Source organism: Vidua macroura, chromosome Z (assembly GCF_024509145.1).
Source record: "Vidua macroura isolate BioBank_ID:100142 chromosome Z, ASM2450914v1, whole genome shotgun sequence".
NCBI classification, from domain to species: domain Eukaryota; kingdom Metazoa; phylum Chordata; class Aves; order Passeriformes; family Viduidae; genus Vidua; species Vidua macroura.
This window is the reverse complement of record NC_071611.1, coordinates 9,335,785-9,362,537: the sequence shown is the minus strand read 5'-3', so window position 1 is coordinate 9,362,537 and position 26,753 is coordinate 9,335,785. Positions and strand designations below refer to the sequence as shown.

Genomic DNA, 26,753 nt, shown 5'->3' with positions numbered 1-26,753 from the left:
TGGTGAGGAGAAGAACCCTTGTAGTCTTTCCTCCAAAAGCTGCCAGAAATGTCTGTCTCAAGTGCTGGTCTGTACCAGGCCTGGTTAGGGCAGGACTGTCCAAGTCTGAAGCAAGCACCTTCACTGAGGATCTTGTGAGCTCTTCTTAAGTCATGTGTGACCACCGGAGTCCTGGGTGGTTGTCACCGGTGCATGCCTGGCTTTATTGCGTGCCGTCCTTTCTCCTATGGGACAGGACTGGCCGCAGCTGCCGGCAGGGCGGCTCCGCCGAGCCCCGCACGCTGCCGCTGTCGCTCCCCGCCCGTCCTGCGCCCGCTGGGTCCCGCCGGGAGCGGCCGGCAGCGCGGGCGGGGCGGGGCCGTGGCGTCATCGCGGCGCGCCCTGCGCCGGGCCGGGCGGCGGGAGCGGGGCCGCGCCCCCCGCGCCATGTCGGCCGAGAGGCGGCCGCGCTCGGGCCGCGGCGGCGAGGTAAGGGCGGTGGCAGCGCCTGCAGTCCCCTGCCCCCTCCCCGGCTCTTCCCGGCGCGGATTCGCTCTCCTGGAGCCGCCTGGGGGCGGGTGGCCTCGGGCCGCTCCTCGGTGCCGCTCTCCGCACCGGGGGCCGCTCACCAGCCTGGGCCGAGCGCTCCGGTTGCCTATACGCTTCCCCGGGCAGGGTGACTTCCCCCGCTCCTTGGATCAGCCTTTGGTTCGGGACTGGGGGAAGAGTCCTTCTGGAAGGTCAGAACCGGGGGGCCATGGGTCTCTCAGGTTGGAGCACAGCCAGCCGCTTCCCACCGGTTGGGATGGGCAGCTCCAGACGTAAACTTCCAGTGAGCTCAAGTGTGGAAGTTTCTCATTCACAGTGGAGGGTCGGCTGCAAGGACACCAGGTTCTAACCAATAGTGGCAGTGTTAGTCACATAGACCTATCACCTAGTCAACTTCGGGGCTCTTAGTGATCAGGCTACAGTCGTCGTTGCTTCCTGCATGTTTTGATGACATGGCAGTAAATACTTCGAGTTTCATTTCATTGTCCCTCCACATACACATATCCAGTTTAAGTCGATGGTAATTCAGAGCAAATGGAAAGCTTGTCTTAATAAATTTGTGTTGTGCTAGAAACAAGAAGGCTATAAAATGAAGTGTTCATTTCAGCCTTAAAATACAGATGTGCACAAAGTCATTACTATTACATACATGTTACAGAGTTTGAGTAACAGTGGTGTTAGTATATTTATGAATTTTAGTTTGTACTGTTCAAATACGAAGTAAGAATTCTTATATTTGCATTTAGTACATTTTGTTTTAAGCAGGCTTCCCTCCTTTACATAACTGACCTTTGTGAGTGTTTCATGATGAATGAGGGTATTAAGTGACTTTACAGAGCAGTCAGATGTTTCTTTGAATTCCTTAGTTTTATTTTCATTTTATTTCTCCATTTCCTTTTGGTGAACTTTGTTGTTTTGCATGTTTTGGTAGAAGAGAGCAAACTAACCCTTTCCAATGACAGTTAAGCTCATGAGACTGAGTGTTTTTCACTTAAATAACATTAATCTCCAAATGCATGTAGCCAAAAAACGTTTTGTTTCTCAGGGCATCAAGTTGTCAGCAGAGGTCAAACCATTTGTTCCAAAGCATGCGGCGGTAACTGTGGCATGGTCAGAATCCTCAGAAGCATGTGTCTTTCCTAGGTACTTAACTACATGCTACCCATTTGTTCAGGAACCATCTTTGGATAAGTATGTATATTTTCTGAATCTTGTTTCTTGGGGGATTTTAACCTTCTGGTTTTGGATGTTGAGTACTCTTAAGAAGTAAGATTAAAGGTTCCGATATATCGTTAGTCCAACTGTAGAAATGCCTCTGCATTATCTTCATGATTTAGTTTTTACATTTATGTTCTCTGGGTGTATACCAGGTACCTGGTCGTTTGTTCACAAGGGCCTGTATTGTTACAGAGTGTTAAGGAGAATTTGGTGTTCTGTAATGATTGGTCTGGTTGTTGTGTGTTTTGGAAGGAGCTGAATCCAATCCTTGGATGAAAAAATGGTTGTGTTGCAACCAGGCTGAGGTAGATGTAGTTGTACACAAGGAAAATGATTCTTCAAGAAGGTTTCTAAACCTGTAAAATATTTACTATATGGGGTCTCTCCTGGATCTCCAGTCCACAACCTGTGCATCTCCAGAAAGGCAGTTTTACTAAAAATGCTACAGGTTTCTGAAAGTGTTGGGATTTTTCTATTAGAGTCCAGGAACGGTATTTGTGGTAGACTTATAAAAATATTTTATAAGGAGCAAACTAGAAAAAAGCCTGCATAGCAGAATAGGAAATAATTGAGTCTTGTAAGAATCTGATGATGTTACATAGTTCTCTCATTGCTTCTTAGGACCCTAAGCATTGGATTGATTATACAATTACTGCAAAGTTAATGGTGTTTCTTTAAAAATTCAGTGCATTAGTGAACACAATCATTGTAGGCCATCATTTTGTCCTACAGGAAATCTTAGTATTTTCAACCTATTCTCATTTGTACTAGAAATTTAACATTGCAGTGATCATGGCCTATTCTGTGCATTAGGGAAAGCCCACAGTGTTAGCATGACATCAATTACTATAAAAAAAAAAACAAAAAAAACAAAAAAAAAACCACAACCCAGACAACAGTAGTCTTCTAATGAGTGTACTGCCTTGTTGGGACTGAGACATAGTTATAGTTGAGTCTCGTTTGGTGTATTTCATGTTTGTGTGTAAACTGATTATAAGAATTGTTTTGACTACATTCTGTCAGAATTGCAGCAGGTAGTATGAAGTATGTTATCTGAAGTCTTTTGTACCAGTGGGAAAGTTTCTATGTCATTATCTACACAAAATTCTGAGGCTGGCAGCTTCACGGAGGGCAGCTTTAGAAACTGAGTGCAACTTTCTGGAACTGAGAAATTTCTATTCTCCCTAATCAAATCCGAATTCTATGTATTTTCTGGACAAAGTATAGAAAGAAATTGAAAGGGAACTTCTGAGCAAACATTTGAAGGAAAGAGGCATGCCCCAGACATGCTGTGTTTTCATTAACTGTGATGGTTACATGCAGGTCAGTTAATTATTGTTTTATTATTCTGCATTGTATTTCATACATGTTTTATACTACATAAAATGTTATACTTCCACTTTTTTTATTGTCATTTTAAGACAGGTTTTAATGTTTGTTTTTTTGCAGTCAATATGTGATGCATGTCATGTCCTTACACTGTGTTTTTGGTTTGTTTTACAAGAAAACACTTACTGAAAATAAGCATGAAGAATCTCAGTAACCTTAAACAGGCATGAGAACTATAACTGCAAAGCAGACTAGCTTTGAAACTTGGAAATGGATAACGTGTGTTTTAAGATACTTGCTTAACTACACGTTTTCCCAAAACAAAAACAATTGTTTTTAAAGAAGTCTGTAGCAGTTAATAAATACCTAATTGAAATAACATGGTATAGTTTTATTTTGAAATAGAGCTTTCTTGTTAAACAAATTCTTTAGACAAGGAATGTGTTTGTCTAGGCAACAAGTAGGTGCTGAAGACTTGCCCCAGGATGACTTTCATTTCTTTCTCAATATCCATTACATAGTGTTCTGGGAGATCCTGCCTTCTGTGAATACTCCAGCTGCTCTTACTCACCTGATGTTGTTGCAAATGTGTATCCAGTAGCTGGCTCACAGTATCAGTCTAACAACTCAACACTCTATAACGGTTCAGGAATAGTCAGTGAATCTGCTGAACAAACATATCCAGTCAGACAAGAAAGTAGGAGTCTTTCAAAGGTGAGCAAATTTGTGTTTTCTGAAAAATTAATATTAAGTTCTTACTTTAAATCAGTCTTTTTAAATGTTTGGTTCATATTTTTGAAGTGAATAATCTCTCTTGTAGTGATCATCAATGATATTTAAAAAGGATAGTAGTGTAGTGTGCCCAGCTTCAGAATACTGAAAAATTCATGGATGGGAGCACCATTCATTTGTGAGCTGTGCTTTCTTTTTTCACTCTTTGGACTTGTGGGGAGGAGAAGGGCTTTTTTTTTTAAGCCCTGTGGCAGCTTCCATTAGCCTGACTTATGACAGACCTGGTATCTGTAATCATCTGTTTGACTGATATGTCAAAGACCACATCTGTTGTTGAAGGATTTCCAAGACTTGCTGCAGGTTGAACACAATCCACAAGAAATGAGGAACTTGTGCTGCTGGGAGAGGGAAGAAAGGTTCATGTTAGAAATGTAGTCTTTTTCAGTCATAAATAATACTGATGTTCTTTAAATATCTTCAGTAATTTTTGTCTCTCTCTGTTTGGGGATAAATTTCCTGAAATTTGCAAAATATTTTCAAACAAAAAATAGACAAACCTCTCAAAATATAAAAGGGGAAAAACTCTAATGTATTATAAACTCATTTCCCTCTGGGATTAGACATTGTGTTTCTTAGATTTGTACAAATCCTTTTGTTTCCAGCAGTTTCATCTGATCTGTTCTGCAGTCACATCCTTTTGCTGCACCTTACTCCCTAGGCAGAGACCTAAGTAACTTCACTATGATCAAGCCTATGTAGAGGAGTTGTATGGACTAGGTCCTAAACGTGCATTATTAGACATAAGGTACAAAGTCTAGATACCTAAAATTATTAGTTTTCTTGCTGAGAGGAGGATTATGTGCTGAAACTGTCTGGGGAGAGGATGAGCTCAGCATTAGCACAAGTAATGTAATATGAAGAAACTTAGTTAAGCTTCTGGGGGGAGTTCTGTGATCTTTGTAGGAGCCTTGTACTGTTTATTATAGGTTTTTTGTCTTTTTTCTCTGTCATATATTCTTTTGTGAATTTCAGAGAAGTGATTTATATTTGCATCTTTGCATTAATTGGATCATGTGTCCTAACGTTTTAATGATTTGCCTTTGGATATCAAGAAGTGCCTTGTCCTCCCACCCAAGAAAACAATTTTGCTGCCAAATGTCCTCTGAATTTAGTCCAGCATCCTGTGATCAGAGTTCAGCCATTTGTCTAGGCTAGTATGGTATAGTTTGCGTAGATGCAAACCTGGTGCTTGTTCCTTGCTTGCTGATTTCTAAGCCCAGCTCTGCCAAACTGTATTTAGTGGAAGAATTGTAAGATTTTCATGACTCTGCAGAATGGGTGAATGTGTGTCCTTTACAGGGATCACATAGGTGTATCTTCTCTAACTACTTTACTCCAAGTTTTTTGGATGTTGTGACATCAGTCTTGAACAGTTTGCCCATGATACATAGTTTAGTCAAAAGATGGCATGCTTTTAAGATTTTAGCCCTGTTCTAGAAGAAATTTTGTTTTAGACAATCATACTGGATGATTTAATACCAAACAATTTTAAACTATTGGAAATGCTCTGATTAAAAACTCAGATCGCAAAAATGCAGATGTCTAGAAGTATATGTATATATCCATCTTACTTGGGCTGTAATATATGCTAAAAATGGCACACGGAAGAAGGTAGATGAAATTAAATACCATATTTCTACATGGCTGTTCATATTTTTACTGGTTACTTGTGGTTATGATATACTAACTATTTGTTTCATATTAACTTGATGGTCAGACTCCAGATGCAGAGGTGGTTAACTGTAACTCACGGCAAACTTGCTAGCTTTACGAAGTTTCAGTAAAACTTAGTAAATATGTCACAAATACTTGCAGCAGAGGAGATCAAAAGAAGGTGAGAAAAAACTGGACAAAAAAAGGCATGATGGAGGTGAAGCTTCTGTCAGAATTGTGAACAGGACTTCATTCCAGACTTCTACATGCAGCAGAGATTCCGTGAAGCCAGGTACAAACATGCTGATGTGGAATGGGTGTCTGTGCAATATGCTGCTGTTTGTGACTATGTGGCTAAATCTAGAATAGTTAAGGAAAAAGATACCCTTTTCTGTGACTCTCTTGAGAAGGAATGGTGACCTGTCCTTTCCTGATTGAACAAATTAATGTAAACTGATATAAAACATTTCTAAAACAAGCATCTGAACTTATACTTGCTTGTTCAGTCAGTATTGTGTTTGCATGTTGATTATAATTGCTAGGTTTTTTATTTAATATGAGCTGTTCATAGCAACAGTCCTCATGATGATTGCTGCAGTTATGTTAACTAGTGTATAAAACATACTTAGAAATGATCACAAGCAAGTTTAATTATTTAGGCTTTACATGCTTTATTTAGACAGGTTCAATAAAGCTACAAACAAGAAGTCAACTGAAATTCCAAAACCAGAGTCTCATCCTGTACCCACATTTGAAGCTGGCATTCTGGATTTCCACAAGTCACAGAGTTTGGGAAGCAGTGAAGTACTGAATGTACACCATAAAAATACACCAGTAAGTTTGGTGGAACGTAACACTATGTCCTTAGTCAACCTCATGTGTCTCTTCTGCTGAACACCAAGGATAACCCATGTTGCAGAACTTGTAAAGATAAAACTTGTCAAAAATACAAGCATTATTAATGCAAGTATTTTGCATTGAGTATGGCAGTTTAAGACCTATTTAAATACCTTGCGAGCAAGGGAGTTCAGAGCTAGAGGTTTTAGGGCTCTTCTTCTAGGTGGTGGTGTCAGTTCTTGCTGTCTCCTACTCTTTCTTACTGTTCTTTCCTTGTCTGTGCTGCCCACTGATAGAAGAAATGTAATGGAGAAATAAATGTAAATACCAGAAATAAATGTAAATATGTACTGGTATGGTCTAGATTGCCTGTAGGGACCACATTATGTTCCTGTACTTAGCAGCTGACTGTTTTCTCTTTCACCTGGAAATAATAAGTAAGCAGTCACTTATCCAGTAGTTTCCACACATTTAAAAAAAAAGTCTAGGTTGTTGTACTTAATTGCTTTTTGCTAAAGGTTAAAAATAAGAAACTAGATCCCAGAAGGGGAAGAAATATTGTTGAATGTTATTCTTTATTTCTTTGGCTCCCTGTTTGTTAGTAAATAAAATACTGAAATATTCGGCAGTGTGTCGCATATATTGAATCAAGTAGTAGTGATTAATGATTAATAATTTTGAAGGATCCAAACAGAACAATATTTCTGTTGCTTCTGAGTAGAAAACTGTCTGTAGTGAAAAAAGACCTTTCTGCTAACCCTTGAGTGTCATTTTTCATTATTTGTTTGAGTTTGATGATAGAATTTGTTTTTAACATACATGAAATATCCAAATATTTTCTTGTTTATTGTTAGATCACTGTTTTGATGCTTTTGTAAAATATACAAAGGCATAATCTTGCTTGTACACCAGTGAAGAGACACGTCCTCAAATTCTGTAATACCATAGGGCTGAAATGATGGTTCCACTAATAAGCAACAGAAAGGCTGGAAAGATCCTTATGCCCTTATCTGTAGATGGGTTGAGAATTTTTAGTTTATGGTGGTTTATCGTGTTTAGCTGTGTTTAGGTCAGTGATTTTAATCCTTTTATGTTACCTGACCATCTGTTTTGCAGGAAGATACTTCTGCAAAAAGCAAAGCTTCACCAAAAGCTTCAGATGAAGCAGGAGCCAATTTAATTCCCTCTTCATTTGATGGTAGGGGTAAGTTCTTAAAACAAAAGTTATTTGCCTGCATTTTTAACTGCTTGTATCAGCAGTTTGGAAAACTAAAGTGTTCTGAGGAGCTGTTGATGTGTAAAGTAAAAAAAAAATTAGGAGCAAGCTCATTATGAAAGAAAAAAACCCAGAAATAATAATGTATCACTTTCTTTCAGATGAGATGACCACTTTTCACTCATTCTTGCTCTTATTTCATCAGGTGGGATTTTAGAATTGAAGAATGATTTAGTTTGGAAGAGATCATAACTAACACTGCCAAGTCCACCACTAACCCATGTCCTTAAGTGCCAAGTCTCTACATGTTTTAAATATCTCCAGGAACAGTGAATCAACTACTACACTGGGCTGCCTATCCAGTGCTTGATAATGCATTTGGTAAAGAAATTTTTCCAAATGTTCAATCTGAAACCACCTTGGTACAACTTCAGGCCATTTCCCCTTGTCATGTCTCTTGTTACCTGGGAGAAGAGGCCAATCCCCACCTGGCTAAACGCTCCTTTCAGGTGGTTGTGGAGAGTGATCAGGCCTCCCCTGAGCCTCCTTTTCTCCAGGCTGAACACCTCCAGCTCACTCAGCTGCTCCTCACAGGACTTGTGCTCCAGACCCTTTCCCATCTCCGTTGCTTTTCTCTGGACTTGCTCCAGCACTTCTATGTCCGGGGCCCAGAACTGGACATATTTGAGGTGTGGCCTCACCAGTGCCAAGTACCAATGCCCTGGTCCTGCTGGCCACACTATTGCTGCCACAGGCCAGGGTGCCACTGGCCTTCTTGGCCACCTGGGTGCACTCTGGCTCATGTTCAACTGCTGTTCACCAGCATTCCCAGGATCTTTTCCTGTGGGCAGCTCTCCTGCTGCTCTTCCCTAAGTCTGTAGCACCGCATGAGATTGTTGTGACAATCTGAAGGACAGAACCTATCATTTCAGCTTGCTGAACCTCATGCAGTTGGCCTCTGCCCATCAATCCAGCCTGTCCAGATCCCTCTGCAGAGCCTTCCTACCTTCCTAACAGAAAGCACTCCTGCGTGGTTTGGTGAACTTGTTGACTTGATCCTGGTAATTGATATATTACACAAGACTGACCCCAATACTGAGCACAGAGGAAAGTGAAGAACACTGTCTCCAGTATTGAGTCCTATTTTGTTGTGTCATTGATGTTCAAGGGAAAATATTTCTGTAGTTGCCTCTCATGTTATTTCAGGTGAGAAAAGGAACATGTTTTGCTTATTGGAAGTCTGTTTAGTCATATGCAGATTTTTTCCAAGAATAAATCAGAGACAGATATTTGATTAGTTTTTATATGCAAATTTGTTTTAAATAACTGGCACCCCAGAGTTTAGTATGTACCTAAAGTTTCTCTGTGTCCTATGTTATTTCTGTTAAGAGAACCATGATGTCAAAACACCTCCCTTTTTTTGTGTTTGTTCATTTTGCTTGGGAATTTGTGAGGGGAAGAGGGGCTTTGGGCTTTGTTGTTGTTGTTGTTGTTTGCATGTTGTCTGGTTGTGGGGTTGAAAAGATTTCTTTTAAATTGCTACAAGATATCACATGGCTAGTTTCATGTGCAAAGACTTCTGTTCATCAGGATTGTCTTGGAGGCATCACATACATTAAAATTGAATTGTCTGAATGCCTTTCACTCGATTTCTTTGCATACACAGACAGGTACCAGTCTGAACAGTTTGGTCCTTATCTTCCCAGTAACTTCAGTAAGGATTCAGAGAGGACATATTAATTTGCTGAAATGCCTTGAAGGGCCTTCTAAAGATAAAGTTATTCCAGAACTTTTAAAGTAATCTGGTAATGGGAGTTTTTGGTTAAATACTATTGTCAATTCCTATCCCTGAGAAAAAAATAGCAGTGGGCCCTGCTGAGGTTGGTCTGTGTTGGAGCTGTCTGGGGCTGGCCGTGTCCATCTCTTCACAGCAGCTACTGCAAACTTGCCCTGCTACCAAAATTTAGCCATCTAAACCCATTATGCTATTTTATTGTTCAAGGAAAGGCTTTCTCATTCTTAAGAGAAATCTAGACTGTGTTCTATCTTTGCTTCATGTTAGGAATATTTACAAAATTAATTATGTTTTTCAAAATGGCTGTCAAAACACTGATACATCTTAGTGGTAGGGAGTGACATTCTTGTACACTGAGGCTCACTAGGAAGAATTTCAGCTGCTTCGTATGCCTGTAACACCAGGAAATTTTCAGAAAGTGAAAAGTACCGATGTGGCCTTCTGCATGAAAGCTACATGACTTTATGGGAGGAATATTAAAGGAGTTTTGAATATAAACATAGCACAATTTTCAGTATTTTGAAGATGAGCATCAGAGTGTGGAGTTAGTATGATACAGTACAGATTTCCAAATACCAGTTAATTTTGTTTATGTATATAGTGTTGGGCAGTATATGGAGTAGTTAAAATTCAGGAAAGCTTGCTGGAGAAATAAAATGTATGTTTTATTCAAGTCCTTCCTCAGAAAGAATATGGCTCTGCTTTATTTGCTAGGCCTTGACTAATTAATTACCGATCCTTTTTCTTTTGAATATTTGAGGACTATTTTTGAGACATCTTTGTGTTTATTTTTTTCAGTGTCATTTCCTGAAGCACCTGCAGATGGCTCTGCTCAGCCACATGTGTCTTGGGCCTTGGTACTTTCGCAGCCCCCAAAGAAAATTGTTTCATCACCAGCATCTGAAGGTCTTTCCAGAGGCAAAGGGAAGCAGGAGAGTGAACCAAAGGTACTTGAGAATTCTCTGCTCTCAACTAATGCCTGTCACTGTGTGTGTGTCTCTTCATTGCCATTTTTTTCCCTGGGCTCTGTGCAGTACCCACTTTTAAAAGGAGGTTATATGAAATCAGCTTGTTCTTACTAGAATTTTTCTTGTCATGGAAAAGAATCACAGGATATCAAAAAGACAGCCTAGGAATAAGAACTTTCAACTTTAAGGCTGAATTTTTTTTCAAATTCCTGACCTTCAGAATAAGACGTGAAACATAATAACTCTTGCCTCATTTGGCTTAATATTTCCTAATTAAATCCCAGTAGTCCCAATACATTCTGAGAACAATGCTGTATGCTGCAACTGAAGAATTCTTGCTGTAGCTATGAATTTCTAAGAGATACTGAATTTTCCTTGTCTGCTTAATGTCCCAGCCTGGATTGATTAAGATGTCCTTTAGTAGTGTAAGGCTAGTCATTGCATATATTTTGATAGGTGATACTGAAAAAGGTTTTAAAGGTCATGCCTTGTGGTCTTTTGCAGCAGTCAGAAACAAAAAATATTGCAAGTGAAACTGAGCCTGAAGAAGGGTCAGAAAAGAAGAAAAAAAAGAAGAAAAAGAAGAAAAAACTAAAGTCACCCACTGATGTAGAAAGACCTCAAAGTGAATCTAACACAATACAGGAACCACCGAAGATTGAGGTAAACTGAATAAGTTTTTGTTGCTGTTATTTTAAGTGTTATGAGTGTACTAGAAGCTTTGTACAAATTTAAGTTCAAATCCTATTTGTAGGGCATGTTGGTACAGTTTTTTTTCACCTGAGATGTTTGTCAGAGGTTACTGGTAGGAAACTGTTGTAGTTTTTAAATTACCACATGTTTGGTGAGCACAAGTTCCTAAATTAGAAATATTCTGTAGCAGCTGTTGCTTGGGGTATGGGGAATATAATAAGATACTGGGTGCTACAGTGTACCATGGTTTTAATGATTGTGGTACAGTATTACAATTCTAGTTGTCTCACATCTGGAAGCAATTTCTGTGTAACACGGCTGACAATGTTTACATTTCTGATTTTTAATTTCCTTCCAAATTCATGTAACTATAATAGGCATATTAGTATTTTGATACTTTCATGTATCAGTATTGCAAAGGCATGAGCCTCTCCCACATTAAAGGAATGTTGCTGGTATGTGGTTGAAAAGTGCTTCATTGTAGGCCTAATGTACAGCATGTGCATGTGTTGATTTACATGTTTGATTTGGTGTACATAATACTCAGTCTCTGAAATGACAGCATAAAGAAGCCTTCCTGGCTGGCTTCTGTTCTGTACATTTCAATGTGGAACATGAAGCAGAACTATGTCTATGTGGTTTTATTGTGTGGTTCCTTGTCCAGGAATGACATAAGAATTGAGTATTAACAGACCTCTTTGTTAGAGGATTATGGGTAAAACCAAAGATCTGCTAGTTCTTTCTTCAGGAGACTATCCCCATTTTTGCTATATGCTACCATAAATGCTGTATGCTATGAATGGGCATTCTAAACTGAAAGAGGATGGCAGAAGTTATGGAAAATAGCAGAATGGTACTGGCACCGTTGAAGTCAAAATTTTAAAGAAATTGCATAGAACCATGGAACAAGACACACATGTTGCACTGAAATATGTGATGTGAATACAGCATCTGTTGTGGCATTAGGGGAAAGCTTTCTGACCCTCCTGGTTTGCTGGGAATGCTTGTGTCCTCATCAGTTTGAAAAATGATGCTGTGTGATGCTCTTGAAATAATAAACCATGAGGAGATGACACACATGGAGCTTCTGGGCACCCAGGAGGTTTAAGAAGGTTCTGTTTATGTGCAGCAGCTCAACAGAGCCATATATTGAATTGTTCTCTAGTTTTATATAGGTCAGTCATTTAGACTGGCTAATAGACATAGTTAGTCATATAGACACGGCTAATAATCATAAATGGATACATCTGGAGAAAACCAATCCTGCCATTTCATACACATTGGTAGTTCCTGACCTCGATATCTTCGAGTTAAATATTGAAGCTGCTATTGATAATCAGATCAGTGCTAGTAGTACTGGTCAGTGATGTAAACAGTGCTGGGAATTACTAGGAAAATAAAAAGGAAAATTGATTATGACAACACAGAATTTCAGGGCATGTCTGATCTAAATATAGCATGGATTTTGTTTTCTTATGTTCCTCCCATTCCTTAAAAAATACACATATTTGAACTAAAAAAGATAGACAAAAGGCTCCAAAAATAATCAAAGGTATGAGGCAAATTCTGTGGGAGGCAAGACTGAACAAAATTAGGACTTCTCAGTATGTAGAAGAGATGGCTAAATGGCAATATAGCAGTTGCAAGAAAATAAAAAGGAAGTTGACCTTTCTCCTAGTGTTTGATGTTCTTACAGATGGTAAGAACAAATACAGGGAGGTGTAACATCTCACTGAGTGCTCCATTTTAATTATTTGGTTTGCTACAGGATATTGCATATGTCAGAAATCTATTTGCATTTCAGAAGCAATTGGACAGACTTATCTTCTAAGCTGAAAAGAGTGTATTTGTGAAATATTTTTTCACTTCCTTGCAGTTGCTTTTTGGCTTACTTGCAAGCTTCTTCAAAATTATTTAATTGGTTTAAGTGTGTCATTCCTTGTGCTAGAGCTTCCTAGCTTGGGGTGTTTAAATAAAGCCTTTCAGGCTGGAAAAAAGTCTTGGTGTGTTCAATAGTACTGTATCACAGCTAAAAAAACCTCTCAGAAAGTGGGAGGAGAAGCAAAAACCTAGCTGATGGATTGGGATCATTATGATGGAGGCAGTGGGTATAGGGTGGCGAGTATAGGCCGAACTTCAGCCTGTCTGCACTTGATAATCCAGATTCTGCACAATGGATCATCTGCTAATAAAACTTCCTCTTGTGTGTAAGCCATAATCATTTGAGTAATTATTCGTTTATTTATGTACTCCAGTACATAATGCCTGTTAAGGCATTCACATGTTAAGGACAGAATTGCACAGCTGGAGACTGTACTGGAGGAAGAGGGAAGTTGTTTGCAAGGTTTTAAGGTATTTGAAAAACACTCCTTTAGGAGGTGTTTACCTCTAATGATTTCTATTAACTGACAACCATAACAAGCTGCTTTTGGAAGCATTTCTGTTACAAGCTGTTTCAGCCTTGAATTAGCTGCTGCATGGAAGATTTAACCATTGTTGTACTTGTCATTGCTGGTTGCACTACCCTTGCCTTCTGTATTTTTGTACAGTGGAACAAGTTATGATAAATGTTTGATAAGCAGGGAAAAAAATAGTTGGAGTGTGGGAAAAGTTTTGAAAATACAGACTTGATTATTCTTAGGAAATCATCATCTGGGTTATTTGTTTAGGATGTTGAGGAGTTTCCTCATCTGGCAGCTGCTTCAGATAAGAGAAACAGGATAGGACCTCAGAAACCATCCTTTACTTCTGCAGTCAGAAAGCAGTCTGAGGTAAGTAATCTTGCAACATTACGTGAGTCAAATATCAATTATGAATCCAAGTTGTTTGGTTTTTTTGAGTTTTTTTACATGAGTGAAATAAATTTCAAGAATTAATTTGGAACTGCATTCAGTATGCGAATGAATCCTAAGCATAAATGACAAGGATTGAAAATGTGATTGTTCTGTCAAAGCAAGTAGGGTAAATAATAATGGTAAAATTCCAGGTTTCAGTTGCTTTGAAATGAGTTTTGCTACTAAAAATTTTGTCCTTGGCTTTATTTCCCTGTGAATTTTAGCAGCTAAAAAAAACCTCAAAACACAAGAAAACAAAACTCTTGTTTGCTTTGTTTGAGGCAGTAAATAGCTTTGACAAGGAGGAATGAGTAGCAAAAGGCACAGCAGTTGCTTAAAAAATATTTATTACAAAGAAGGGTGCTGTACGCACATGAAACTCAGATGAAAGCAACCCCTTAGCTTTGTAGACGTAAGTGGGATATAACCCCTCAAAGCTTACATAAACTTTAGAGATATGATTCATATGCCTGTAACAAGTATTTGAAAATGAAGCTGCCTTGCTGTCTTTTTCTTCCAAATCTGAAAATACAAGCCCTCTGAATGTGATTAAGTGGAATGGCAGCCAATAAATGGTCACCCTTCTAGAAGGCCACATATGGTCTTCCCAGAGCCTTCTCTTTTCCAGGCTGAACAACCTCAACTCTCTCCACCTTTTATCATAAGAGAGGAATTCCAGCCCTCTGATAATTTTTGTGGCCCTCCTCCGGCACTGCTGTAACATGTCCATGTCTTTCTTGTGCTGGGGATCCCAAAATTGGACACAGTACTCCAGGTAGGGGCACACAAGAGCAGAGAAGAGGGAGATAATTACTCCTCTGAATTCATGGGCCACACTTCTTTTTACACATCCCAGGACACGTTTGGCTTTCTGGGCTGGGAGTGCCCATGGCTGGGTCAAGTCCAGCCTCTCATCCACCAGCACCCCCAAGTCCTTCTCCCCACGGCTGCTCTCCCTCTGTTCATCCCCAGTCTGTGTTGGTACTGAGGGTTGCCTCGACAACATGTGCAGCACCTCGCACTTGACCTTGCTGAACTTCATGAGTTTCACACAGTCACATCCCTCAATACTGTAAAGAATGCCATCCATCGTTCTGGTTGGCATCCCTTCCCTGAAGGGCTTCCCTGAAGCCTGATTGGCTTGGTGTCATTCACAGACATGCTGAAGGTGCACTTGGTTTGAATTTAATATCACCTTCACCCTTTTCCATGTGTCTTGTTTTTATATATTTTTTTCTTCCTCCTTGTCACCTTCTGTTTTTAAATTCCTAAGGTCCATCTCTCCGAAGAGCCTTGTGATAGTCGGTCTCCCTCTCTGGATGAAACTCCCAAGGTGGATGGACAGTCAGGGAAACAAGCTTCATCTTCTGTATTTGAAAGAAAGAAAACTCAGGTAAGTGAATTCATGTTGAAGAGAAGATCACAACTTAAAATAGACAAATGAAATGAGCCTGTTTAAATACAAGACTAAATCCATGCTCATCTGGGATTCTGCATTCATACTTTGAGGTAAGTGCATGGTCATTCTTATAATCTCTAATTAGAAGCAATCACTGGTAATAATTGCCAACCTCCAGGGTTTGATACAGTGTTTAAGGAAAAATACAAACTTCATTAATATCTGTGGGTTTCAGATATCAGGAATTTTTCTTTCACCTGTTTTACTTGATCATGGCATAAATCCAGTCCAAACTGGTTGTCGTAAGGAACTGGGGACCTCCTAAAAGTAGTTCTGACAGAACACGGAGGCAAGGAGATCCCCCTGTCTTGGGGCAAGGAGGAGAAATATGGAGCAACAAGTGAGGTCAGGAAGTAGTTTCGTGCTGGTGAGTAGGTTCTGGCACAGCTCTGATGCAAGGTGAGATCCCAGTTGAAGACTGAGGAGGTCATGTTTTGTAACCCTCTTGTAACAGAAATTACAATGAATTGATTGCCTTCTAAAAGTGCAAATAAGACTTCTAAAAGTGCCAAATCTGGCAGTCATTTCCTTTGCATGTTTTGCTGTGGTAGTTTGTTCACAGTCTTCACCACACTATTCATTTTTAGCCTTTTTATTTTCTGCCTTATTAAATAGGGATCATGGCTTTTGCCTTCTCTTCGAAGTGGAGAGAAAGATGAGTGCTTATGAGGAGCTGGTGCAAAGATGATGACCTTTTTAGTGAGACATTGGAGATAATGATTTGTATGTGTTGCAATCACATACTCTGGAAGAATCACAGTAGTTTTTCTGTACTTTTAAGAAAACTTTAAATTCTGATGAGCCTTTTATCTCTTTCAAAGATAGATTACAGTCTGACCAAAGTGGCACCCTGACATAAGGCCTTCCTTTATTGAAGACTTTATGCTTCGTTGCAGTAGCATTTTTAAAGTTACCTGAACTATTTCTGATTTTTTAATATCTTTTGACATTAAAGTTGATGTTTATTTAAAGATCACTGAGTGACATTAAAGATCAGAAGTATTGTGGATAAAGATGTTAAAAAGAGTGTATTATAGCGTAAAAAATAATGGTCTTTACAGTCTGAAGTGGAGGGCATTACTAACTGGTGCTGAACTTTTTCAGGAAACATCCAGGAGCAGTGGTAAGAAGAGTCAAATTCCAGTGCAGTTGGATTTGGGTGGCATGCTTGCAGTCTTGGAGCAGAAGCAGCAAACAGAGAAGTCAAAACAGTCTCCTAAACCTGTGGTATTTTCAGGTATTGGTTACTATGAAATTTCCTTTCTTTCACCTTAAGCTGTTTTTAAGTATTCCGACATTAAATGTCTGATTTCTGATCTGTGATGATCTCTATGCAGGCAAGAGCACAGCTCACCAGATATAATAGAACATTAAGGTTCTTTAAAAAGGAATTTAAAAAGCATGGCAATCTGAATTGTTTGACGGAAGACTTACAGAAAGAAACACTGATTTGTGAAAGAGTGCCTTGTACAAATACAAGGCACGATTGAAATGTTGGTTTGACAGAAATACCAGTGTTTGTGGAGGTTTTTGCTCTCCCCTATGTATGTGTGTTATTGTTCTAATCTAAAAAGGCAGGAAGGGGCTACACAGTAACAAAGACTTTCTTAAATCTCCTCTGTTGCTAGAAATCATGGAGCTGGGGCTTGATTGAAAAAGCTCCTTTGCAAGCACACGAGAGTCGGGTAGCCCAAGCCAAAAGATGAGTTCTGTACCTCTTAATTGTGAAATAATTGATGTTAACAAAATGCTAGGTTTTGTTAATGGAGAGGATCTTTCAGTCCTTCAGATGGAAGCAGGAAAAAATAGCCATTGTCTTTCTCATTATTGGTCAAAATTTAATCTTGATTATGCTGGTGTAGTATATTTTGCAAAAGGAACCATGATATTTGGTAGCATTCAGTGACAATAATTTTTTTTTTATTTCAGCAAAGGCTTTTTTTTTAGTAATTATTTCAGAAAGAGATCTAATCACAAGAGATTTTATCTCACAATACTTAATGTGATAGCTGGGGTTTTAAATATGAAGCTCAAGATGCTAAGCATTGGTGAGATTTTCCTTCACTAAGCTGAGAGAACTTATGAGATGCATTTTTAAAATACTTTATTTTTTTCAGTTGATCTCCTTTTATTTTCATTTGGGTCAATCAGACTTAATGCTGCAGAGGTGCTAATAACCAGTTTTGTTTCTATAAAACTATACAGTGCATGGATTGATGACTAGATGGTTGGCCACAAAGGTATGGGTCAAAATACCTATTTTCTAATACTAAGTATCCTGTGCCTGAATCTACTGCAGAAGAGAAATTGATGTGTCATGTTTGTATCCTGGAAACATAAGGCTGATGTTACTTTAGCTTTATACTGTTTTAATGTTTTGTACACCATTAATTTGGTGTGTACCAAAGTACGACTTCAGTTTGCAAAATGGCATCATGCTCTGATGCTCTGTTACCAAGAAGAGGACAGTGAACAAGAATGGAAAAGAGTGTGACCACAGACAGTTGTTTTTATTCCAGGTACTACTTCACATAATAGATAATACTGGTAAAGTCATCAAGTTTAGGAACATGAAAACTGTGAACTTGAAATGATGATGTACACATTAAGGAAATATGTATCTGCGGGATGTATGCTTATTTATTGCTGCAAATCCAGCTTCAATTTTTGTAGCCACCTGTGCTACACATTCTTGGCAGTGTTCTCAGTTTGCCTTTGATACACAGAGCAGAAAAAGAAACATCAGTGTAGCAGTTCTATAGTGTAAACTGTTTATGCTAAGAGTACTGCATGTGATGTGGGAGGATCTGCATATAAATAGTGTGGAAGCAGTAAATGAAGATGGCTTAAGACAAGCTGCCAGAATATTTTTGTGCGTTTAGGGGAGAGAGGTTGTCTGAGTCACAGAGGGAAGTGTCCGGCTGGTTCCACTGATACTTACTTAGTCATCCTCTCCATTGACTTGCTAATGTGAGCTGCTTTATATTACAGGTAACTGAAGTTTGACAAAGTGCTCTACAGGATATAGCAGTTCCTACTGATAGTGAGAGAGAGTAGTTTATTTGGTATGAGGTCATGGTGTGGAAGATCCAGGTTTAGCCATTTGTCCAGTCATTTAAAGCTGCTGTGCTCTAAATCCTCTGAAAAAATGCAAGTAAAGTGGACATCTTCAGCGAGCTTTGCACGTTAAGCAAAAGAGACTTAGCTGTAGCTTTGCATTACTTGTGACCCATTTGCAAGTGAATTTCATCTAGCTTCCTTAAGGTGTAACAAAAGGTAGGCGTAAATGTTTATTTACAGCAAGTAAATCTAAAATCTGTGATACTACTACTCAGTATTTATCTTAACCCAATACGGAACCTATGGAGGAGGAAGTGTCACCACCATGAAACAGAAATTCCTGAAGGTTTACCAAGACGGTATGGCATGATGTTGAAGGTAGCTTGGACTGCAGTGTTTGATCAAATTCTGCTTTTGAGACAGAGATTGTGATTCCAGGGGTATAATAGAAGTAGGGGAGACAGCAGTCTTTTGTAAGGAGTATCTTCTAAAAATAACATCGTTCGATGATACAGGATTGCCTGTAAATATTCTTAATAGCAACACAACACAACTTTAATATGTGTATACCAGCCTTAAACTTGAAATTGGATTCTAGTTCAGGTATTCATTTTAGTTGTCTGATGCAAATTTCTTCTTAAATCTCAGTTGGTGGTGCTGTACCATTGCTATCTAAAGACCCTGCTACTGCCACGAGAAGTCACCGTTTAAACCAAGGAAAGATGCCTCATAATCCCTTGGATTCCAGCGCTCCTTTGGTAAAGAAAGGGAAACAGAGAGAAGTACCTAAAGCAAAGAGACCAACACCTCTTAAAAAGGTCCTCTTTTTTTTACCTTAAATAGTAAAACTATAGGATAGTATATTACTTTGGGAGTCTGTTAAATCATCTCATATGGAGATCTGCATCTCAGTGTCCACTTGCCTGAATTCAGTTTTAGCTTTTCTTGGTTTCAAAGAGGGGAGGGGTAGAAGAGGGTGGTCTAAATTCCAAAAAATACACTTTCTCCCTTGAATCAATTGATAGATGATAAAGTGCCACTACAAAAGTGTCCACACATCATTGATACAGGGAAACATACAAAGAAATACTACTTGGTTTGTTACTTGGCAAAGTTGACCTTATTTACAGGACTGGGGAGAATGGATCAAACAGAGGTCATATTTAATGTTTCTGTGCTCTTCCAAGCCAGAACTCTAGCTGATTCTGCAGCAACAGGTGTTAGGGCCAACTGGTGATGTCTGTTGTGTCTTTCCTCTTTGCCCATTCGTGTTGCTTCCTGTCACATCTTCTATACAGAGGATTTTTTTAACTTTAGTTCTGTCCTTATAGTTTATCCCTAGTGAATTTTTTTCCGTCCATATACTGGTAATCAAGGTAAAAGTCCTTTCCTATGTAAATCTAGGAATGATCTTTCCTTGTTTTTGTGTGCAAATAGAAAGAAAAGGTTGTAAACTTCAGATGCTAGTGCTGAACCTCTTTATAAATGGGTTTTATGTAAATATGTGGTAAGAGTAATGCTTTGTTACCTGCATGACATCAAATTGGTTTGGTTTTGATACATATTTTAGATTATTCTGAAAGAAAGAGAACAAAGAAAACAGCAGCACCTGTTAGAACAGAAAGCAGCACCGAAAGATGAAGATAACATTTGTCAGACAGAAGGAAATGTTACTGAAAACGCAACACTTCTACAGGATAGTCAAGCAGGTATCTTTTGAGGAAACCTGTAATACAGTATGTAGCTGGAAATTTGAGCACATTTAGTACTTTAGGAAAAAAGTACTAAATACTGCCAAATGAAGGCTGCAACCTCAGAGTTTTCTGATTTACCTCAGGCTTATCTTGACTGTAAAGTGGGCCGAAGCTGGAAGTCAGTAATAGGGATTCTGATTATTCTGTTTCATACTTCTGTGCCTGTTGGTTTTATGATATCTTGTAAGGAGAGTTCCCGCCTACCTTTGGCAATTAATGAGGTTTGAAATGAGAAAAAAACCCTAGGAGATTAAAGAAAAAAGTTATACCTGTTTCCCTACTACCATAGGCTGTTCTCTTACTAAAGTAGTGACTCTTCCATACATGCCTGACAGATTAATTTCTTCACAAGGCATTTGGGCTGTCTTTTCAATGAAAGTATCTTGATTTACATGATAGCTGTTGCTGTTACACAAGTTGCTGAAGGGTTTCCAGAGCACACGGGGATCAAGGAATCTAAAGAAGGTTCTGTGACTACAAAGCAGCTAACTGCCACTCTTCCAAAAATCCACAGCAGGAATTTTAGAGAGTAAGTATTGATTGTATTGATGGCACATTTTGCACAGTACTACCAAAGTGGCATTTTTCAGACAAAGTAATCCAGTTGCATTCTCTGCAAAGCTAACTGGAGTTTAGACTAAAGGCTCTAAATTTTTTTTCTTTCAGTGTTTCTGTAAGCTGACATACAAAGAAATTATAAACTTAGTGTGTTTAGTGATTCTCACTTGAAAATGCATGTTCCTTGAAGAAAAAAAAAACAAATTCACTAGAGGCTAAGGAAAGAAAAGAGGCTGCTGTTAAGATATAAGTACTTTATATTAAATAATGGGGTAACAGCTCAACAGGTGTGCTACTTTATTTCTTAAATAGTATTTTTAGTTGTAGTTTGGTTTTCTACTGCCAGACCAAAAGGCAAAAATGTCAAGTAACTAGATGACATTTGATGTTGTGGCTGGGCAAAGAAATAAAGATAATACTTAGGAGTTACTGTGTGCAGTTTCAGCCACATGTTTAGGATGATGTGTATACATGTTTCTTTATAAAAAAGAAATAGTCATTTTAGTCATGTGAAGTCACAATAGTCAGAAATAGTCATGTGAAGAGGTCAGAGATCCAGTCATGAAAGCTTGAAACAGTTTCTTGAGGAAAGCAGTGTCTTAACTTTTAGTTCCCCTCCCATAAAGCAAATCCACCACTGGCAGTTTTTTTGCAGTTCATATCCTAGTAATGGTTAATAGTGATACAACCATTCCTGCTATGTTAATTCTTAATTTAACTTCTAATTGCAATAAAAAATGCTTAATTTTGTCTATGTAACAGTGTTTTACTGAGAGCACAGTTTGGGTTGAATATGTGAAGGACAACTCAGTTTACAGGATGTAGAGCATTCAGCAAAGCTTAGATTATTTTCTTTAGATCAGGTTTTTTAGTGTTCCAGTAGATCTGTCTTCAAGACTTAGTGAAACCAGTAGGAAATAGTAAGTAAATATTCTTGTAACCTAAATAAAATTTAGAAATAATTGCATGTCTAAGATTCAGGATAGATTTTGTGATCTCTTTATCTTATGTGAATTTGCCACTGGCCATTCTTTCTGTTTACAATGCAGTTGATACATCTCTAGTTTTTGATATCCGTCTTCAGCGGAAAATTCTTTATGTAAAAGTGGAGTGGGGTGAAATAATTTTTAACTCTGATCTGCCCCAGAGTGTACTAAGAGGGTGAATTACATAGTTTTGTACCCTTTCCTTACGAACACCACAAATCCATAGTCAGATAAGTGAAAAAGGATGACAGACATGAATGTAGAGAGGAGGAATGTGACCCAGTTTTCCATGTTTGGTACACATAGCCTTGAACTTACAGAAATTAGATTTTTGTACTTTGATTGCTGTACTTTAATTTATATATGTCAAAATAAATGCCCTCAGAAAAATGCTTCAGTAGAAAAATACATGCCCATACCTATTTCTTGGAATAAAAAATATATATCTATATATAGATAGATTAGGTTTATTGTACATGTATATATGTATTTTAATATGGTTTGATTAGGAAGCCAGGTAAAACAAGGAACAAAATTTCTTCCTCTCAAATTTTCAGACACTAAAAAGAAGTAAATTTTTTTTGTGTATATGACAAGTGTGTTTGGAGTGGAAACAGAAAAAATACAAAGACATAGAATTTTAAATGTATATTTAATGTATTACAAATTTAAATATTACATATTTGTAATTTTAGTGAACCTAACCATTTTGCTCCTTTCTTCCAGTTACTGCAGCCAGGTACTTAGTAAAGAAGTTGACAGTTGTGTGACAGATCTCTTAAAAGAACTGGTTCGTTTCCAAGATCGCTTGTATCAGAAAGACCCAGTAAAGGCCAAGATAAAACGCAGGCTTGTTATGGGTCTTAGAGAAGTTCTGAAACATCTGAAGCTGAAAAAACTGAAGTGTGTCATCATCTCTCCTAACTGTGAAAAGATTCAGTCAAAAGGTAAATAAGTTCTTAACAAAAAGTATCTTTAATAAAAGAAATGCAAAAAAGAAGGTACAGTATATTGACAGCAATATTATTATTATTATTGGAGGAATTTATATGAGTATCCTTTGAAATCCAGCCACATAAAGTTGCCTTCCTTGCTCCTGCTGTGCAGTAAACACATACTGCTGTGAGCTGAGTCAAGACTATCTGGAGTGGGAGAAGTTACCTGAGATTAGGGTCTCTTTTATTACTGATCTGCTGTGCTGCTGCACAAAAAATTGCACTGCACAGCTGAGACAATCCAAAGGCTGCTGATGCCAGCTCTGCTATCACAAGAAGTCCCACTGTATCTATCTTTTAGAACACAGACTGACAATAAATCACTAGTGATAGTTTCCTAAAAATTGTCATTACTGGCATTGATTTATTGTAATTGTTGTAATTATTGTTATTTAAATAATTCCTTAGCAGCTGGGTCTTTTTTGATACTAGATAAGACTGTACTACATATATAGTAAAATATGGAATAGAAGCAGTCTAAAATTAAAGCTAAGAATTAAGAAAAAAATATCAAGTTGTCCTTTAAAAATGAATATTCGATGCTACTATTGTGATCTCTGTTTTTTTCCTATAAGGTGTAGTTTTAGAACGCACTCATAATCTTGGGATATTTTTTGCCATGTGTTAACAGTATGATTCTTTAGCTCCAATCAGCCTGATTGTATTGTCTGCTCCAGGTGGGCTGGACGAGACCCTACACAACATTATTGACTGTGCCTGTGAGCAGAATATCCCGTTTGTTTTTGCCCTTAATCGCAAGGCCCTGGGCCGCTGTGTGAACAAAGCAGTGCCTGTCAGTGTGGTGGGAATTTTCAGTTATGATGGGGCTCAGGTAAGCTGAAATAAGTCACTTCATGTGTTTATTCAAAAAGCTTCACTTTTTACTTGGAAGAGGAGATGAAAATACTGTGATTTTTAAGGGTTTTTTTGTTTGTTTTGCTTTTGCAGACCTACACTCTTCATCACAGGTCATATACATTGCTTATATGAAAAACTGATTTTAGAAGTACAGGCAGTCAGCACTGTTAAAAAAAAATATTCTTGCCATCTTTTTCTGACATCCTCTTCATCTTTATCTCCCATGATGATTTTTTTCAAGAGAACTGCTGTTTTTATAAATGCTGATAAATGCTCTTTCATGTCTTCATACATACAAAGCTGCTCAGCTTTTATACATGAACCTACACATCCTGAATAAGGAATGCTCATTAGATTTTCAAGGAGATGTTAAAATTGCTGCATGATTTAAACTCTTGTATTTTATATTGTCATAGGACCATTTTCATAGAATGGTACAGCTGACAACAGAGGCTAGGAAGGCCTACAAAGATATGATAGCAGCTTTAGAGGAAGAAGCTAAAGCAGGACAAAGAGAAACCCAACCCAGCATCTTAACTCCTGAAACTGAAAAAAAAGGCTTGTTAGAAACTTGTAAAACATTTTCCAAGGACTCAGATGAGGATGTACCAAATTACAGTAAGTATTTACTGACTTGCATTTTGTTCCATTTTCATTTATAGTGCTCATCAGTTCTGTGATTTTCACTGAAACAAATGACATCTGCTGTAGTCATTAGTAAGGAGGGAAAGTGGAGGTAAATTCTTGGGTTTTTTTATAACTCTGAAGTCAGTTTTCGCTGGGAAAGTATTAAAGAAAGTTCCTCCCTGAAATCCACAAATGGCAGGCAGTACTCATTGCTTTGCTAAAGGAGGCTTAACAGAGCTCCTAATTATATTTCTGTTTAAAAAATTCTTTTAAGATTAATTGTGGATCTCCATACTCTATGACTATGGTTGGCTTGCTTTTGTATAGAAGCCTATTTGAGATCCATGTTCATGTCCACAAGCACTTGTTTGTAGAAACATTTTCCTCCAGCTCTGCTCTTAAGTCAACAGACGGTGCAATGTATTGTAGATAGAAAGTTTTGAAAACTTTTTTAAAGCTGTTTTTTTTAAAGCTGGAAGCACCTTCAGAGTTAGCCTTACTTGAGTAAAGTGTTGGACACAAGGAGCTCAGTGGACCCCATCACTCTTAAGTTATTCTTTTGTGTGTCATCTGATGTTGCATAATGTAAATGCCAGCATGCCTGTGTGTCAGCTAATCTCAGCGTTTATTTTGAAGGGGAAGTAAAAAATTAGGGTTGACTTTTCATTTTAAGTTTTTCCTCAAGTATTACATGGTAACATGTTGGTTGTTGTTTTTTTCTTTGTTTTTGTTTTTGTTTTTCCCTCCCAATATTCCCTAGTTAAAGTCTGGAAGAGAAAACTTGAAGAAGAATATAACCCCTATGCACTGGAATTAGAAAAGAGTGCAACTGCTGACATGGCGATACTGAATTTGGAAGACCATCAGTAAATCCAGATCCAGCTCTATTGGGCTTTTAATTTTTTTCTGTTAGATTCCTAGGAAGAAGGTAGCAAAAATAACATAATCTAAAGATATACCTGAAGTTAGCTAAGCAGACTGTTCTGAATCCCTTTAAGCAAAATACACACTGGAGCACATGAGGCACTGGTTAATGTCTCTGTATTTTATGTGTTTCTCTGATTACTACAGTAGATGACAACACCAAATTGTTGTAGCACCAAACCACTTGAACTGGCTTGGCATACTTTAATGATTTTATGGACTAGCATTGATTTCTTGGGGTAGAATGTACCAAAAGAATCTGATAGAAAACTAATTTTCTTCTGGAAGAGATTCCTTGAGCCAGAAGGGGCTAAAGGAGAGTTGCCCTTAATTTTTAATTCCTGCATAAAAAACTTCAGCTGTTGTTTGATTGTGGGTTTGTTCTTAGTTTTTCTTCTAAATAAGCCTGCTCAGAAGAGCAGGCTGCTATCAATGTCACTTTATTCTAGTCAGCAACAAATTAATTTGAGGCAGGTAGCTTGATTTAAACTAATTAAGGAAGGCCATGATGACAAAGTTCCTAGTTAGCTCTTCTGTGTTGTTCTTTGGGGATCATATATCAGGTGCGAAGGAGATAGCACAGACTACAAGGGTCTGAAATTCCTGAAGTGAATGTGCTCCATTTAGATTTTTTATAAATTTGATGTTTCTGTTGCTACTGGGAGTAGTTTATTATACATCCTGCTTTGAAGTTAAAGGATGTTGCAGGACAGAAAATGTGCTAGCCTGCTTATTTGTACCATCTCCTTGCTGAGACTCCTCATTCCTTCAGTTTGGAGTTGTGTTGTTATATAAAACTATGAGCTTTTGAGAAATCCCAGTTTGTATCTAAATAGAAAAAAATTTATATCTTAACAAGAAATGAAGTTTGTATCCTAGTGGAAATAAAATTTTAAAAACAAAATGTGTTTATAGTAGTGGTGGAGCACCTCAGTAGGAATGGTCTATATACACAGTTTTTTGAGGACAAGCCTAAAGAAAGTAATTGGAGGGATGCACATATAACTTGTGTCAGCTTTTCTGAAAGGTGATACAGATGCCATATGCTGCTCAGCATCTCTGAGGTGTGTCTGCAAGCGCTTCACCATACTGAACATTTGTAGTGCAATACTTTGGAAAGTAGCTGCCTTGTGATGATAGAAGTGGTGTAAAAAGCTTCAAATAATTTTGAAATGCAAACAGTTTTGTAGACTATAAATTGTATAAAATCTGTTACAATATATTGATTCTATAAAGAATGCTTGTGACTTAAGTAAGCTCGTCTTGTGGGAATTTAGTGATACTTGAAACGTCACTTTTGGGAAAGAACATTGACAAGGGGAGACAGCCTTACGCTGAAATGCGTTGGTTATGGTGATGATATTTTTTGTATTAGTTCCTTCTAATCTTAAATGGAAATTGGGGGTGAAAGGTCCCAGTGACAAAACATGCTTTTGGCCAGCATATACCCTTGATGCAAAGGTAAGTTGTGATTTATTCATTTGTATCTGTGGCACTTGGATGCACATCTAAAATTCTGGAACTGATAAACCCAGTCATTGCATGGAATGAGGACCAGTTGGTAAAGAAGTTTGGGTTTTGACCATGTTTTCTATTTTGTATTACTGTAGAAGAGCATAAAACTTCAGAAACATTAGAGGTTGTTCACAATCTTAGGGATTTATTTCTA

At 38.1% G+C, this 26,753-nt stretch overlaps 1 protein-coding gene across 5 annotated transcripts; it reads left to right on the top strand.

The window, feature by feature from the left end:
- Positions 1 to 390: 390 nt before the first annotated feature.
- On the top strand, positions 391 to 26,336 carry SECISBP2 (SECIS binding protein 2). 5 transcript variants are annotated; one of them, XM_054002606.1, is made up of 18 exons: positions 391 to 468; positions 1,574 to 1,671; positions 3,597 to 3,789; positions 5,683 to 5,812; positions 6,200 to 6,354; positions 7,474 to 7,561; positions 10,167 to 10,315; positions 10,841 to 10,999; positions 13,699 to 13,800; positions 15,137 to 15,256; positions 16,427 to 16,559; positions 19,031 to 19,200; positions 19,953 to 20,091; positions 20,536 to 20,665; positions 22,407 to 22,627; positions 23,353 to 23,507; positions 23,950 to 24,151; positions 24,921 to 26,336. In XM_054002606.1, the coding sequence occupies exons 1-18, from the start codon at positions 427 to 429 to the stop codon at positions 25,028 to 25,030; spliced, it is 2,496 nt and encodes an 831-aa protein (XP_053858581.1). In that variant the 5' UTR covers positions 391 to 426; the 3' UTR covers positions 25,031 to 26,336. The 5 variants fall into 5 exon arrangements, with proteins under 5 accessions (XP_053858581.1, XP_053858579.1, XP_053858580.1 ...); XM_054002604.1 differs by having other exon boundaries at positions 1,574 to 1,719; positions 5,686 to 5,812; XM_054002605.1 differs by having other exon boundaries at positions 1,574 to 1,719; positions 7,474 to 7,555.
- The last annotated feature ends 417 nt before the right edge of the window (positions 26,337 to 26,753 follow it).

What these genes read in the sequence shown, in the direction of transcription:
- SECISBP2 (XM_054002603.1), top strand. Translation starts at nt 427, where the DNA reads ATGTCGGCCGAGAGGCGGCCGCGCTCGGGCCGCGGCGGCGAG. An exon ending in CTCTTCATTTGATGGTAGGG is followed by an intron (nt 7,562 to 10,166) that starts GTAAGTTCTTAA and finishes TATTTTTTTCAG; the next exon opens with TGTCATTTCCTGAAGCACCT. An exon ending in AGCAGGAGAGTGAACCAAAG is followed by an intron (nt 10,316 to 10,840) that starts GTACTTGAGAAT and finishes GGTCTTTTGCAG; the next exon opens with CAGTCAGAAACAAAAAATAT.